Consider the following 17,524-nt stretch of genomic DNA (forward strand, 5'->3'; position numbering starts at 1 on the left):
GATGAGTTGAGCCAAAAGGTCTGTTTCCTTCTTGTATGCTTCTATGGCTTGATGGCGCTGAAGCTCAATATCAGCTATGATCATATTGAATGAGAAAACAGGCTCGACAAGCTCTACTCCTGCTCCTGTTCGTTATGTTCTTATGTTATGGCAATTGTATTACATCTATATATTCTGGTTACTCATCATCCTGCCAGCAGGAGCAGTTTCTCCCTAGCTGCTTTGTTAAAATGCCTCTGCAGTTAAATGTACTATTAACCTTTTCTGCCTGATGAACAAGCTTTGGTTTCTAATAACTCACTGTCTCTTTCTCTATACACCTAAAGCCCCTCATCCCCTGCATCAATCCTTGCATTATGGTGCCGTAAGTGGCGACTTGAACACTTTTCACTGTACTCATTTGAGTACATGTGACAGTTCTAAATCCTAAATCTGGTAAATCTCCTCTACATTATCTGAATGTACTTGACGTGCTTGTGCACCCATATAATATTAAAAATTAGTTCTTCTTATCCTATTTCTCACAAAGCCCAGGATTAATAAGGAGACACAAATCCTCAGCCACCACTGTAATATCCAGCAGGATTACCGAAGCAGACTGCTCCAGGGCCCAAACCAGTCTGAAACTTGCTCTATAGAAGGTGGAGAACACCATTTTAACCCTTCTCACAAGTTCAAATAATACACACCTGGGAACCTTGAATGGAACAGCAGATATAGACATCTCTGGAACTTTTCCATGTATGTAACATTGAGCCAAAGAAGTTACTCAGCCTGGGTTTGTTTATCAACAGTACAATTAAAGAGTAAATGATTTTCAATCTTGTTTTGTGCTGTAATTAGCTTATCTCACACATATAAATTTTGTATATATGTTATATATACATATATATATATAGATATCAGTCATGAGGTGAATAATGTCACTAAATGATTTCTGGGCATAACCTTTCATAACATTTGCCTCTCAGATTGCCATTTTCATGACTGTGCCTCAGAAGTATTCTTGATGCTGTGAAAGGTGCTATTTAAATACAAGTGCATTTTCCCCTTCTTTCATTTATTATAAGGACTATGGAGAGGCTGACTAGGTTGGGGCTATTTTCCCTGGAGCTTCGGAGGCTGAGGGGTGACCTTATAGAAGTTTATAAAATCATGAGGGGCATGGATAGGGTGAATAGGTGAGGTCTTTTCCCCATGTTAGGGTGTTCAAAACTAGAGGGCATAGGTTTAAGGTGAGAGGGGAAAGATTTGAAAAGGACCTAGGGGACAACTTTTTCACATAGAGGGTGGTGCGTGTATGAAATGAATTGCCAGAGGCTGATACAATTACATCATGGGTCTATGAATAGGAAGCGTTTAGAAGGATGTGGACCAAATGCTGGAAAATGGGACTAGATTAATTTAGGGTATCTGGTTGACATGGATGAGTTGGACCAAAGGATTTTTTTTTCAGTGCTGTACAGCTCTATGACTCTAGATCTGAATTGTTCTAATTTTTAAGTGCTTTATCTGGACACTGACAATCTAGTCAAAACAAGGTGACAAAAATCACTCCGATCAGGACATTTTCTTGCATGAAGTGTGTGTATTTCAAATTGCTCCACTTTTATAGGACCAGAATTACCCCCACTGCCCACACTTGTTACGGTGAGATGAAATCTCATACATTGCATTTCTGCTCTTGTCTCTGCCATGTTGGCATTTCTAGAGTTAATGTGCTCAATTCAAAGCAGCCACCCTCCACGGGAATGTGAGTCATGTTTACCTATATAAGGAAACCTGTCAGACTGAGGCCAGCCTTGTTCACTTAAACCAAGAGACATATACACACAACACACACACACACATCCCGAAGAGAGTGGGAGTTATCTACAGTTTGGACAAGAGCACAACTTCCTCAGTAAAAGACCTCCTGAATTATCTTTAACACAGTGAGGACCAGACAAGACTGCATTAGAGAGAAAGTGTGAGAGAGGGAGAGACAGATCTTTTTTGGAACTAGAAGCTTTGCATTTTTAAGACTTCAGGGAGCTGCAGCTTCTGGCAAAATGGAGAGTCAGGTAAGTAAAGTTTGATGGGAAAGTGGTTTGAAATAAATGGGAAGTTGACAGAGAGGTTAAATTTTGTTTGTCATTCAAAGTTTTGACAATCAAATTGAAGTTTTGTTTCCCAATCAGAAAGACAGTACATATTGTAGCATAAACTTCTGTGCTTCCCATTTCCTATCTTTCACTTGCCCTATGTGCTACTATAGGTGAAACCATATTTTTCCAGGAGGGTTGTCTGTGCATGTGGGTTACCCAGAACAGAAATACCTACACTTGTGATTCTAGCCTCAGTGTGTACCACTACTGACAAAACCCAGATGCACAGCTTTGTCCTAGCAAGGGCAAGTGGAAGGTGGTGGGAGAGAGGGGGAAGGGATTGTGTAGGGGCAGAGTTCTTGTAACGAACGGATAATCTAGAGAGTGGATTCCTGTCTGCAAGCTGTATAACGATCACTAATGGGGATGTGTTGATTCATGGTAAAGGTACCATGTCTGAACAGGCTCTCTCTGTTTACTGGCAGGGCTAGCTTCTGGACTGCAGAGTATGGGAGTGTTTAACCCCTTCAGAATCTGATGGTGTTTATTTTATTTCTTGTGTACAATTCACTTTTTTTTTAATTGCCTGTCTGTAGACCAAATCCTTCAATTCTGCTGATAAGTGGGGTTCCAATTTGTGTTTCACCGGTGAAAATGCTTAGACAGGATTGCAATGAGCACTAAATTTTGTGAATGTTTTTGTTTAGCCTGAAGGATTTTTATTATTTTGGGATGCAGTTACTCTTAGTGTTGCACCAATTATGTGTGCCTCAAGTAAGTATTAGTATGAAGGCAGAAATCATCTTTGAAAAGATACTTCTTCATCCACTAGTTTATTTCACTTTTTGATTCATAATCTCTGACATTATTGTGCTAACGTTACATCTGTTAGGTTTTTTAAAGCCCTGCTTCACTGCCACTGTTATTATGCTGGAAGCTAAACTGTCAAATATTTAGGCGGAACTTACTGCTGTTTGGGCAGCTTCAGATTTAACTTGACAGTGAATAACTTTTATTTTTGCTTCAACAAGTACTTTGTACCTAAAGCTGCCTAAAGCAACATGCAAAGGCTGTCCAAACAACACTGCTAAAGTAGCTTTTCTGCCTTTGCCCATCCCCAATTCAGATATTCCTCCCCTCGACTCAAATGCCCCTCCTCCCAACACAAGACACACCACCCTCTCAAGTCAGACGTCCCTTCCCCAGCTCAGGCACCCCTCCCTCCATAACAGACATCCATCCGCCCAACTCAGATGCCCCCAACTCAGATAACCCTCACCCCCAACTCAGACAACCTTCTCCCCATGCGGATACTCCATCTCTAACTCCAGTTCAGATTCTCCTCCCCAACAAATACACTCCTCCTCCCCTACCTCCAGTTCCCCCTCCTCCTGCTCCCCTTCTCTAAATGACTGAAGATTGCTTGTGATTAACAGTCTCACGTAGCCATAACCATGAGAGGCCGTTTTCAGGACTATGTGATTTGAATGCAGCTGGCTTTGTCGGTCTCTCTTGGGTCAGTAAAATAGACCTTGCAAATTGAACTGTCTAGATTCCTGAAGACTTTGGAGCTGGTTTGAGCCAAACATAAAAAAAACAGATTTATTTTGTGGGAATCTCAGTCCTCGCTTTGTCTTTTAACCTTAATAATGTGTAATAGGAAACATTCTGGAATTTCTTTCACTGACTCATTATAAAGTGGGTTTTTAATTCGGCACTGGATTATATTTCACCAGCAATTCCGCTGGATCAAATGAGTGGGATATTGCAGTTGTGTTAGCCAAACTTAGATGGGGAGAAGTTGATTTCAGCAATGACAGTTTAGGATTGATTAATTTCAAAGATAACAAAGCTGTTCAAAGTTGTCATGGATTTTTAAGATAAATGATAAAATTAAGTACTACCTAACTGGAACTCTACATAGACACAGTATGTATAGTTATGGTTTGCGATTTAGAATTGGGAATATATTTCAATCCTTCTGGGATAACAAATCAAATAAAATAAACATATACCCGGTAACATATACTCCATAGTGTTGTATATTACTGCACCATTCACATTCATGAGAACTGCACCAAATTCTTGTGTGGTTTCCATTCAGTACTCTGAAGTTGTCATGGATTTTAAGATGAATTGACTCTTGTCTTAAACAATATGTAGTTTATTGTATGTTAGCAACTAAGACAAATTACACTGATATGACATTGTCACAGGGCTGATGAAGAAGACCCAGATGGTGGGTCTTATTCCTTCGAAATGCTCAGCTGTTATCCCACTATCATTTGACATCACCATAGCGGATCGTGCTTACGGCTGTTCTCACCATTAACCCATTCAAACCTGTACACCCTTAGGCAGCAATATATGTGGGGTGAGCATAGAAGTTAGGCAGGTATGATTTTCGCAGCTGCTACTCCTGCAAATCCTGGTGCCTTAGTGCTTTACCTTAATATCATTTAACAAATACATCTAAGAGCTATCATTTACCAGTGACCACTGGAGAAGGAAATCTGTCATCACTACCTAGTCTGACCTTTAGGTGACTGGAACCCCAGATTATGGTTAAGTTTCTTTTAATTGCAACAGTATACTTTATTAATAAAAAAATTATCTTTATGTTCATATACAGGTTCTAAAGCAGTTCTGTGCAATCTTTGCGTATAAAGAACAAACAAACATTGGAATTTAACATTCCCTGCAAGGGCAAAAAAAAGGCATTTACCTACTTGTGCAGGACACAACTTACATACATTGAGGCAAAGAGACGGTTGATAACTGAACGGACTCCTGTTATATTTTAGCAGAAAGACGTTGGGCAGTGGTCTTTACCTCACTGTGTCTTGGTGACAGCTGTCCCAAGCTTTAGTCTGTCCCCCAGCATGTGGTCCTGGACCTTGGAATGTACCAGTCTGTAACACTCGATTGATGCCAGCTCCTTGTTCTGGAAGACCATCAAGTTTTGGCAGACCAAAAAGCATCTTTCACCGAGTTGATGGTCCTCCAGGCGCAGTTGATGTTAGTCTTGGTTTGTGTCCCGGGGAACAGACCATTGGGCACAGAGTTCAGTGTGTCGGAACTGCTCAGGATGAACCTCGGTGAAAACCGCAGCTTGTCTCTGTGACTTCCTTTGCAAAGGCACATTCCAGAAGGAGATGTGTGACAGTCTCTCCTCTCCCCACCACCCCAGCAGCTGCTTTAAGGACAGCATGCAGTGGCGTAGACAAACAGAGCCTACATGAAGGATCTCACAGGTGGTGTGACTTCTCACCATCGGTCAACCGATGTCTTGCTGCTTGTTGGAAAGTTCTGGCGATGAGGCATTCTGCCAAATGACTTTGACAGTCTGCTCAAGGAACCACTCAACAGGATCATGCCTCTCTTTTTCCCTCAGGGTCTTGAGGACACTATGTGCCGACCACTTCCTGATAGACCTTATGGTTAACTTTTAACTGCCCTCCAGCAAGCCACTTGGTTGTATTGTATGGCTCATAGACCACAGCGGCTCAAGAAGACGGTGCTTTACTGCCTTCTCAGAGTGACTAGGAATGGCGTAGTTTTTAATTCACTGTCCGAATTAGAGGCATCCACTTTCTGAGAACCAATTTTTTAAAACTTGCTGGTTAAGATCAAGGTGTGCACTCACATATAAGCAACACACCATGTTTCTTGCAAACTGCAATGGAGTGATTCATAATCAATCGACATTGCTCAATAAATACTCTTGGCCATGGAACAATAGATTCCATACTTACAGTACAATATATTAACCTTGAGGAACAGATTCCAAAAAATAGATTACAAATTCTGTTTAATAATTCAAAGAATTTGCCTTAGGCAATAACCACTTCAAAATTATGCAGCTTAAATGAAATTACTGTGGAGTAAAGGGGAAGAAAGTTTGGGGAGACAAAGGTCTAGTGGTACTATCACTAGACTATTACTCCAGAGTTGCAGGTAATGTCATGGGGTCCCAGGTTCGAATCCTCCTCTAGCAAATGATGGAAATTGAATTCAATAAAAATCTGGAATTAAGGGTCAGATGATAATGAAACTGTTGTCAATTATCAAGGAAACCTTGTCTAGTTCATTAACATCCTTTAGGGAAGGAGACTGCTGTCCTTACCTGGTCTGGTCTCCATATGACTCCAGACCCAACTCAATATGGTTGACTCTTAACGGCCCTCTGGGCATTTAGGGATGGGCAATAAATGCTGGCCTAGCTAGTAATGCCCACAACCTGTGAATGAATAAAAAGAAGTTTTTTTTTAAAATGTTCAGTCTCAGAATTTGGCAGCCAGTGGCAAGGCTGGTATATTTTGCCTAGCCATCATTACTCTTGCGGTGCCCTTCTGAAATTCCTGCCAAGTTCATTATCACTGAGTGAGCTACTAGGCCACTTCAGGGGAGCAGTATAGAGCCAACCAGCTTTCAAATGAAATGCAGTTGAACCCATTGCTAAAGTTGTTGCCTTGACTAATCAATCAGGTATGCGTTTTTCTCTGTTAATAATACATTGGGAGGGCTATTGTATCCACAAAAGACAATTTAGGAAACGTATTTGTTTGCTTTCAAATGCATGAGGCATATCTACACCTCACATTGTCACGGTGAAAACAATATAAAATTCTTTGGAATTTTCTCTCTTACAAGCACTCTCGCATTCACACTTCTGCTCCCACCGACACGCATTTTCACTCACTGATATGACAGGGAAAATAAGGTTTGCCAAACATTTTTCAAGAAGAATCTTCCCCTTTAATTACAGAACTGATTCTGAGTAATATGTCCTTAATATGGAGGATCTGACTAATGGGGATAAGGCGATACAATGAACTTGCATCCAAAACCAGTTACATCCTGCTCTGTCACATTATAAAAGTGCAGAAGGAGCCACTTTACTTTCCAAAAAACCACTATGAATTTTCATGTCAAAACACAAAGGCCTGTGCTATTATTAATTTGGCTGCAGCTTGCTGGGTGTGACCCTTGAAAGAATATTTCTTAAAAGTTTCCAGACTGAAAACAGCTGTTCGGATCCCTTGCAGAGTGAAAACAGAAATTGAATATGTTGTGGCCTATAATACCCGGATAACTTCTCTCTGTTTATTCTCAAGGGATGGAAAGAAAGTTTTTAAAAAAGTCCTTGCTTCCAATAGTAGTGGTGCATTTAGTTTGAACACCTCACTGTTGTTGAAATGCTAGGACTTGCCTTCTATCGTACTGATAGCTGAAGATGCATGGCTGAAATTGAAGAGAGGAATTTGGCCCAGAATGAACAGCGCTGGCCACACACACTCACACTGAAACACCCAGCATATTTGAAGCATTAATTCAATACTTTGAAATATTATGAAACAAGGATTTAACCAGTTTGAGCTGTGGGTTGAGTGGGGCCGTGGTGCACAACAAACCTTTAATTTAAATGACTCAATCCAAACAATTCCCCAACAGACTTATTTAGGTTGAAATAGAGGACTGGATTTGCATTTGTATTGTAGCCTTTTATATCCTCAAGCTTGCCCATTGTACTTCACAGCCTATCAACTACATTTTGAGCTGCTGTTACTATTGTAACATAGGAAATACAGATCCAATTTGCAAGCAGCAATTTCCTGGAACCAGCATTGAAATAATTACAACATGTTCTCCTTTAATAATGTTAGTCAAGGGAACTCTACTGTTTTACAATGGAAAGGTGGCTCCTGCTTCCTTTAGAAGTGGTCTCGGGATCTCCAAAGACAACTGAACTCAAATCTAATGCATTTCTGAAGACGAGTCCAAACCTGAAACGTTAGCTTTCCTGCTCCTCTGACGCTGCCTGGCCTGCTGTGTTCATCCAGCTCCACACTGTGTTATCTCAAATATAATGCACTGGGTTGTCAGCCTGACATACTTCTGCATCTCTGAAGTGGGACTTGATCCCCCAATTTTCACTCTCACAGGGAAGGGTGTCACAGCCACTGGGCCATGGCTGACTATATTGGTCTAAGGTGATGGCTTTATGGTATGTGCCTATCATTGTCAGCAAGTTCCAATTTAAGCACTTTTAAGTTCTTGGCAGTACAGAGACTGGACTTAAGGGGTTAAAAGCATTCTCCATTTGTTTACAGGCACTTGCATTGTACAATGGTGCTTGTTGCAAGTAGACATGGTCTGAAACACAGAAATAACAACTCCAGAGTCCTCAGAAATGTAACATAAAAGAAAATAATGTGAGGTGCATCTGCGCAATGTGCCTTCCAAAAGACCGTGGTATTTACCTTCTTAAAGAATCCAGCATTTTATAACATCAGCAAGATACTTCAGAGCTCAAATTGATCTTTATTTAGCTAATTTGGTTTTCCATTGACATCAATATTCAGTATGGCTCTTTTTTAATAGCTGATACCATTGAACCCCCAAATTCCACCTCCTATTATGATGAAATCCTCCAGTTATAAGCATTTCTTTTACACTGAACATGTCTGTGTTCCCTGTGAAGTGTAACATTCAGCACATGCTCAGATCCAAGATTTATTAGCTGGCAACATTTCATTTTGCCCTGTGATAGGGGTAGAGCTTTTTGCAAGGTCTACAATGGGTCACTCGGGACAATTTGGGGGTGAGTAAGCAACAGTTCAAAATATTACATCTAAGGATTGAAGGTCAGTAAATATAGAAAGGAGAGAGTTGTAGACCCTAAATTAGGAGTACAGCAATTATTTGTAGTGCTGGGAAGATAGCTAAACGACCCAGGATCTGTGAGAGGGTAGTTAGTGAGGATCAACAGCAGTTGGATCGCTCTCTGAGGATAGAATTAATTCCAGAAGAATTCCAGGAATTAGTAGGCAGCTGACAGTTGGAGTCAGGACTCAGGAGAAATCATGGGCTGCTGAAAAAGTGGGAAGATTACTGGCTGTGTGTTGAGGGAGCTGTGAGTGTCTCAGAAGAAGCCTGTGAGTTTGAGTTTAAAAGAATGAAAGGTGATCTCATTGAAACATATAAGGGCCTTGACAGAGTAAATGCTGAGAGGATGTTTCCCCTCATGGCAGAGTCTAGGAACAGAGGGCATAGTCTCAGAATAAAAGGGAGCCAATTTAAGGTTAAAATGAAGAAGAATTTCTGCTCTAGGAGGGTTGAGCGTCTTTGGAACTCCTTGTCACAGAGAGCTGTGGGGGTAGAGTCCTTGTGCATATTTATGGCAGAGATAGATGCTTGAGGAGTAAAGGAATCAAGGGTTACGGGAAAAGGGTAGGAAAGTGAATGTCGGATCAGCCATGATCCTATTGAATGGTGGATCAGGCTCAAGTTACCAAATGGCCTACTTTTGTTCCTATTTTTTATGGTCGTACGGACTTATAGTAAGCGCAAAAACTAATTAAACTAGGACGTGTCACATACTAGTGAAACGTTACGCAATTGGCATTAACATATAAATAAAATACTGCGCATGCTGAAAATCTGAAACAAACACAGAAAGTGGTAGAGAAACTCAGCAGGGTCTGGCAGTATCAATGGAGATAGAAAAAGAATTAACAGTTTGAGTCCAGGATCATTCTTCTTCAGAAGTGAAAGGGACTAGAGAATGGATTTTTAAATTTTTTTTTCATTTTGAATGGAATGTTTTATGCTGAAGGGAAGGATCATAGAATCCCTACAGTGTGGAGGCAGACTATTTAGCCCATCGAGTCCACACTTGACCCTCCAAAAAGCATCCCACCCAGATCCAAACTCTCCTGCCCTATTGCTGTAACCCAGTTTAGTAAATGCACAGCCCAGCATGGTCCGGAATCTTTTAAACTGGGAGGAACCTAAACTATTTTTCATTTTTAATTGATTTAATCTGGATTTTGTTTTCCAGTTTGGGAAACAAATTACCTCAGCATTCCTGCACTAGGAAGTGGAAACAACAGCAAGCTTTTGTCTTTGCTGGGTTACATGAAATTTACAGTACAGATATACTTATCCATGCCTATATTCCACATGAGCTTTCTGTTGCCTTATTTCTTCCAATATTTTCACAATATCATCTATTCCTTTCTCCCTCACATTAATCATCCAGATTCCCCTTAAATACACCTGTGCCATTTGATTAATTATTTCTTGTAGTCGTGAGTTCCACACTCTTATCACTCTCTTGGGAAAGGGATTTCTTCTGACTTTTTTATCGGCTTTGTTAGTGATTATCTATGTTCATGACTCATCGTCTTCAGCTCCTCCAAAAGTGGAAGCATCTTCTCTACATTTACCTGATCAAATCTCCTCAGAATTTTAAAGGCCTCAACAAGGCCATATCTCAGTTTAAAATCAGGGACTCTGGGAATGAACTATTCAGTTGACATTGAGGCCTCATTTAACTGAGTGTCGCATCAGGGAGCTCTAACAAAGCTGGAATCAATGGGAATCAAGTTGGTATCATGCCTGGCACAAATGAAGAGAGTTGTTGTTGGTGGAGGTCAGGTGCTTCAGCTCCAGGACATCTCCACAGGAGTTCCTCTGGGTAGTGTCCTCAGCCCAACCATCTTCAGCTTCTTCTTCATCGATGACCATCGCTCCATCATAGCGTCACAAGTGTAGATTCACCAATGACTGCATAATGTTCAGCATCGTTGTGACTCCTCAGATATTGAAGCAGTCCATGTTCAAATGCACCAAGACCGGGACAATATCCAGGTTTGAGCTGAAAAGTGCAAGTAACATTCACACCACGCAAGTAGCAGGTAATGATCACCTCCAATAAAAGCCTGTGCACTGTACCTCCAGGGCAAAAGTCAGGAGTTTGATGGAATACTTCCCACTTACTTGGATAGTTACAGCTTCAAGAGCTCACAAGGAGCTTGACCCTGTCCAGGGCACCACATCCACAAACATTCAGTCATTCCACAGCAACAGCAGTGTGTACTATCTGCAAGATGCACTGCAGAAATCCATCAAGATAGTGTCCTCCAAATGCAGAATCTCTACACCTAGAAGGACAAGGGTAGCAGATACATGGCAACACCACCATTTGCAAGTTCTCCTCCAAGCCACTCACCTTCCTGAGCTGTTCCTTCACTGTCGCTGGGTCAAAATCCTAGAATTCCCTCCCATGGTGTGTCTGCTTACAGCAAATGATTGTAGCAGCCCAGAAGGCAGCTCACCACCATCTTCTCAACAGCAATACAGGCACAACCAGCAATGCCCACATCCCATGAATGAACTTTAAAAAATAAATCGACATGTTCAAATCACACCTTGTTAATTTCCCACATTTTACCTTTTGTACACTCATTCAAAACTCTGCTGGGTGTGTTTAAACTCACAGCAAATCTCATTCCCGTATTACTGACCTACATTGGCTCCTGGTTGTAAAAATCTCATCCTTGTTTTCAGAAACCTCCATAGTGTTGTTCTCTACCCTTGTAATCTCCTCAAACCTTACTGCCTCCTGAGATAGCTGCTCTCCACCAATTCTGCCCTCATGAGTATCTTCAATTCTAATCATTCCACCACTGGTGGCTATACCTTCAACTGCCTAAGTCCGAATATTTGGAATTCCCTCAGTGCTGCTTTCTGCCCCTCTACTTCCCTTTCCTCCTGTAAGGTATTCCTTGGTGTACATCTCTTTGACCATACTTTTGGTCATCTGATCTAAACTCTCCTGAAAGGATCCAGTACTACACTCTGTTTTATAATGCTCCTGTGAAGCACTTGGGGGCTTTTCATTCTAGAGGTGCTATATGACTATAAACTGCTGCTGCTCACTTTCCAATTGATGTAGACAAGCGCAGTGCAATGGTAGAGGGTATGTCAGATGCCCAATGCAGGAGTGTAAGAGCAAAGAAGTTAGAGGTTATGTGATGAAATCTGCTGTAACATTTCCAACTAGAGTTGACAGCCAGCTCAAACATCGGACAACACAAAGTCTAGAGATGTCTGTGAGAAATGGTCACATACTTGAGTAAGACACTGGAGATCTGCCAATGCTTGTGGAGCTGCAATCCAGGAAGAGTCAGCAACTTCAGGGCGCTGGAGATGAAAAATGGCAGGGGAAGTTGGGGGAGCACAAAAATATCCAAAAACACATCCTGTAGACAATGTCCCATTAATGTTCTGTGACACACTACGTACCTGTTTGGTAAGATGTTTGGTCAATTCAAACACCTTTCAGATCATATCACATTACAATTTAGTATAATTCTTCCTCTTATGTTTCACAGAACACAATCAGATCTTGGCACTCTGCTGTGTATTTCCAAACACTCCTGAGTAGAGCTGCCAACATCCATTGCTTGGCAATGCTCCTTCTTGCTTTTTGTGAAACTGATGTCTTGCATCTAACTGTCCTTCATGATACCACGCAGTAACAACTCCAACAATAGCCTAAGTGATTAAAGCAGCATTGTGAACAGTACCTTGCTCACTTCTGATATGGTCTCCTGATACAAAGCTGTCGATAGACTCAGAAGCCAGAGGCAAAACCACAGTCTGCATAAACAGAACTGAACTTTTTACAGCCGAACTGGGGTGAATCAGTTACAGAGTAAAGGGGATTGTTGCCTCATTTAAAGATGCCAACACAGTTGAACTTTCAGAGCAAATAGAGATATATTTCAGAATTTTCACATGTGTGAATTTCAGCACTTAAACAAATAATTGCTGATTTAAGTTACATAAAGAAATTGGTTAAATTAATTGGATGTCGGCAGATATACAAATGCTGGGAATTCTTAGATTATTTTGCTAAAGGTCTCTACCTTTAAGTTGCCCCTTAAATACCCAATTAATTCACCAAGACTTTGCTTTCATTTTTGCTTATACATCTCAATTGTCAAATGTTGTCTGATAACACTGTAGTGAAGCACCTTGGACTGTTTTATTATATTAAGTTGAATGTAAGTTCCTTTAACTGCATCCCAGACTCCAGAAAACCTAAAGTTTAACTCCTGCCTTAAACTCACTGCCAACTATTTGTTATTCTTTGCAAAAAGATTGTTTGTGTTGTTTTGCAATAAAACCAATGTTTTGACTATACACAGTGGACCATTGTGCACAGACGGGAATACATGGGCAATAAAGTAAAAAGAACACAACAGCAGAATGCCATATATCCTCAGCTCCCTGGTTACCATGCAGAATTATCTAGAGATCTCCAGCAGTAGATTACTGTGAAATGAATACTGTATTATAATCAGCACGTATGGTGTTACATTAGCTCAAAGAGTTTCAGCAGAGTGAAAGGTCCCAGGTTCCACACATAAAGAACATGTATTCAGATGGAAAGAAAGAAATATTTGCACTTGTATTTGAGCTTTTTCACATTCTCAGAAGGTCTAACAGTGTTCCATAGCTAAAGAATCATTTCTGAAAGTAACTCACTGTTGTAATATGAGGACATCGATTTGCACCTAGTGATGTCTAAGCCAGAGAATGAAAGCCAATCTTAACGGCTACAAGTAGGCCAACACAACAGGAAGGCTCTGCTGCTCAAATACTATACTTTTACATCTACCTTGAGGCTGTAGACAGGACTTCAAATTCATGGCACAATCTTCCAGCCCAGAGGCAGTGGGTCTGGATACAGAAAGTGAACTAAATTAGGCAGAATTAGTGATGAACCAGTCCTACTGATCCTGCCTCAACTAGGTAGTGTCAGGAATGGCCATGCTCCACTTTTCTGCCCCATCATCAGTTGATGCCCAATTAATGACCACTTAAAGCCCTCGTTCCACCCGGACTACAATCACTTTAGCTCCAGATGGATGGGAAAGAGCTAGCCTACCTGAATGGTTAACCAGTACGGGCATGGTGTTGGTTTGGGAGGCAGTGAGGTTCTATTAATCCGTACTAATCTGTGCCTGATAAAGGGACTTGACCCAGGGTGAGAGGTGGCAACTGATGGTAAATGTCCGCTTTTGACTCCCAAGATCCTCTTATCCCTGTGACTGCAACCTACAACAGCTCCCGAGCAGTACTTACCATGGGTCTGGGTGAAGCTTTGTCCTGGGAGTCCAGGAGGTGTGGTCTCAGTAGCAACCGTGTACCGCCTGTGCTGTGGCACTGCCAAACTCTGGAGTTACCGGTCTCCCATTGGCTGGCAGCTCTTGTCTCCGGGGACTTCCTGGTTCGTGGTCCTAATTGCTACAGAAAACCTGTCAGCAGCGAATCGGCTGGCTGATAGCCTGCTGGATCTTCTATCATTGTCACCTTGGTATGCCATGGCTGCTTTCAAACTTAGTCTGAAAATGGGAAGATCGTGGGCAATGTATCATGTGATAGACAACACTGCTAATACTACAGCTTTGCCTTGAATGCAGAAGTCTCTGGAGAGGGGCTTAAACTGAAGATCTTCTAACTCAAAGACTGAACTGTGGTTTGCACTCTCTGTAGGGGAGAGAGAAAATTGAAGGGAACTGATTAAACCAGTTTTACAGCGATACCTTAGGGAAGAAATTTGTTTGTTTCTAGTGGCACTGTGCAGACTTATATTGATTCCCAAGGGCAGACAGTGACAAGAGCATCCCTCCTTGGCATCATTGAAGTGCACCGACACATGGGATTCAAGCTAGTCTGCATAGTTGACAGAAATAGATCTGCACAAACTATCAGCCCCCTCACTCCCTCAATTGCTTTGTCTCCCACTCTGCACCTAATGACACAGGTTACTTACCCCATCCCTCTCACCACATGTTTTACAGAACACAAATCAGCTTTGTGTAGTTGCTCAATGTTGGATTAACGCAGATATCTCGGCGAGTTATCAGGTTAGAGGAAATTACAGCCAGGGGCAAGGCTGGAGATTTGAAAACAAGGTGTGTGATATCATTGGCAAATTCACTTTGCTGGCATTATGTCTCAGAATCCAGAGGGTTAAGGAGAGTCAGAAATATGAGCTTCAAATGGTTTCAATGGAGAGCAGTAGTTATCGGAATGCTTTGTCAGTTTAACAGGGCCACTTTGGTAAAGTCAAGATTGGTTAGGAAGAGATGTAACTAAGGGAACAATTTGATTCACTGTTTGGACCATGTTCAATATGGGCAGTGGACAGTGGAGAAGATTATGTCAGAATACAATGGGACCTTGATCAGATGGGCCAATGGACCGAGGAGTGGCAGGTGGAGTTTAACTTAGATAAATGTGCGGTGTTGCATTTTGGTAAGGCTAACCAGGGCAGTACTTATACAGTTAATGGTAGCACCCTGAGGAGTGTTGCCGAACAAAGAGACCTAGGGGTGCAGGTGCATAATTCCTTGAAAGGGGAGTCACGGGTAGATAGGGTGGTCAAGAAGGCATTTGATATGCTTGCCTTCATTGGTCAGTGCATTGAGTAAAGGAGTTGGAACGTCATGTTGTGCATGTACAGGACATTGGTGAGGCCACTGTTAGAATACTGCGTACAATTCTGGTCACCTTTCTTTAGGAAGGATGGTGTTACATTTGAGAGGGTGCAGAAAAGATTTACAAGATTTTGCCAGGACTGGAAAGTTTGAGCAATAGGAAAAGGCTGAATACGCTGGGACATTTTTCCCTGGAGCGTTGGAGTCTTGCAGAAGTTTAGAAAATCATAAGGGCCATGGTTAGGGTGAATAGTCTTTTTCCTAGGATGTGGAGTCCAAAACTAGAGGGCATTGATTTAAGGTGAGAGGGGAAAGATTTAAAAAGGACCTGAGAAGTAACTTTTTCAAGCAGAGGGTGGTGTGTGTATGAAATGAGCTACCAGAGGAAGTGGTGGAGGCGGGTACAATTAGAACATTTAAAAGGCATCTGGATGGGTACACGAATATGAAGGATTTAGAGGGATATGGGCCAAATGCTGGCATCAGATTGGGATGTCTGATCAGCGTGGATGAGTCAGACCAAAGGGTCTGTTTCTGTGCTGTATGACTTTATGACTCTGTGACTTTATATTATAGGTGGAGGGTGGTTTCTGGTGGATTGCTTCCTCTCATTCAAGTTACATCTGGTGTAAGAACCATGCATAATGTTCGAATGGACAGCATAACTGTGGATGGGTCAGAGACCTCCAGCAGAAATTCACCTGGAGAGATTTTACAAAATGGATCTGATTTTCAGGCTTAACAAACATCTCTCTGTTTGATATCAGTCCTATTATGTCCCTTAGTCTCTTCCTTCCTCCTGCTCAATTGGACTGGGCCTATCCTTAGGACTTACCAGCAGAAAAGGCTAAACACAGTCATAGGAGAAAGTTAAACAGCCTCCTTGAATCTGTCTAATTATTTAAGTTTATCTTGGATAATCTATATCTCAGTTTCATTTATCCAACTTAGTTGTGCAATCCTTAAAAGCCTAGCTCTACAAAGATTCAGTTTTGAAATATTTACTTTATAAGAGATTCCACTGGTGTGTTCTTCAAACCTCCAAAGATTTTTTTGATAGGGAGACCATTCCCATTGCAGGGGGATGTGTGTCTTGTGGCCATCAATATTAAAATACCACTTGATGAGTGTTGAAGGAGAATAGGAAAAATTAATGAATGTAGTTACCACTGGTAGGGAAACCCATTATATTTTTAAACAAAGAGGTACATGAGCTTTTAAGTAAAGGGAAGTACAAAACAATGCAGAGAAAGAAAACGTATGGGGTTGATGCTATATTTCTCCAGCAAAGAACTAGCATCAATACAATAGGATGAAATGACTTATTTCTGTGCCATTCAACACATATGGGCCTTCCCAGTGACAGTCTATTACTCTCTGCCCAGAAATGTTTGGCCTCAATCCCATCTTAGTTTTCCACAAATACTGTTGTGTATCCAACCATAACTCAGAGTCAGTCTTCCTGTCTCGCTGAATGTTCAAAATGCACACCTAATGGAATGGGTGAGTAGTGATCAGAGACCCCCTTCTTGGAACACGCTAGACATTGATGGGATACCTCCAGGTGATGGGAATGGAGTGATATCTCCTGCAGACACCCTAACCCTAATCCCTTCATTGCATGTAGTCAGTGTCTGCTGATCAAGCTAACAAACCTCTCTACATAGAAAGCATACAGATTCCCAGAAAGGGTCCAGAAACCCAGAGCAAAACCTATTATAAAAACAAAATACTGCAGATTTTTTTTTTGAATCACTCTCGAGATGTGGGCGTCGCTGGCTGGGCCAGCTTTTATTTTCCATCCCTAGATGCAGGAGATCGGAAATAAAAACAGGAAGCTCTGGAGAAACTCAGCAGCTGTGACAGCATGTGTGGAGAGAGAAATTAGTTGATGGTTCAAGTCCAATAGGACTCTTCAGAATTGAAGGGGTCTGGGAAAATAATTGTTTTTATAGAGAGCAAGGGGAGCAGATGGTGAGGGAGTCCAGAGCAATGGACAAAGGGTGTGTTAATGGATTTAGAGGAGTCATGTAGATGAATAATAGATGTCAATAATAGCTGCCCATCATAGAATAATAAGAAAATCACATGCCACAACTCTCAATCTTCCTCCATAAATCTCTTCATCTCCATTTCATC

The 17,524-nt window shown here is 41.5% G+C and overlaps 1 protein-coding gene across 1 annotated transcript in view; it reads left to right on the plus strand.

Annotated features, from left to right (window-relative positions):
* LOC109937609 (E3 ubiquitin-protein ligase Midline-1-like) overlaps positions 1 to 17,524 on the plus strand; it is a 313,576-nt gene that overhangs the window by 13,674 nt on the left and 282,378 nt on the right. Inside the window, exon 3 of the mRNA XM_048602529.1 lies at positions 2,024 to 2,063. Coding sequence (XP_048458486.1) covers positions 2,024 to 2,063 — 40 coding nt within the window. The remainder of the gene's footprint in view (positions 1 to 2,023; positions 2,064 to 17,524) is intronic.

This window comes from Rhincodon typus, chromosome 11 (assembly GCF_021869965.1).
Source record: "Rhincodon typus isolate 14 chromosome 11, sRhiTyp1.1, whole genome shotgun sequence".
NCBI classification, from domain to species: domain Eukaryota; kingdom Metazoa; phylum Chordata; class Chondrichthyes; order Orectolobiformes; family Rhincodontidae; genus Rhincodon; species Rhincodon typus.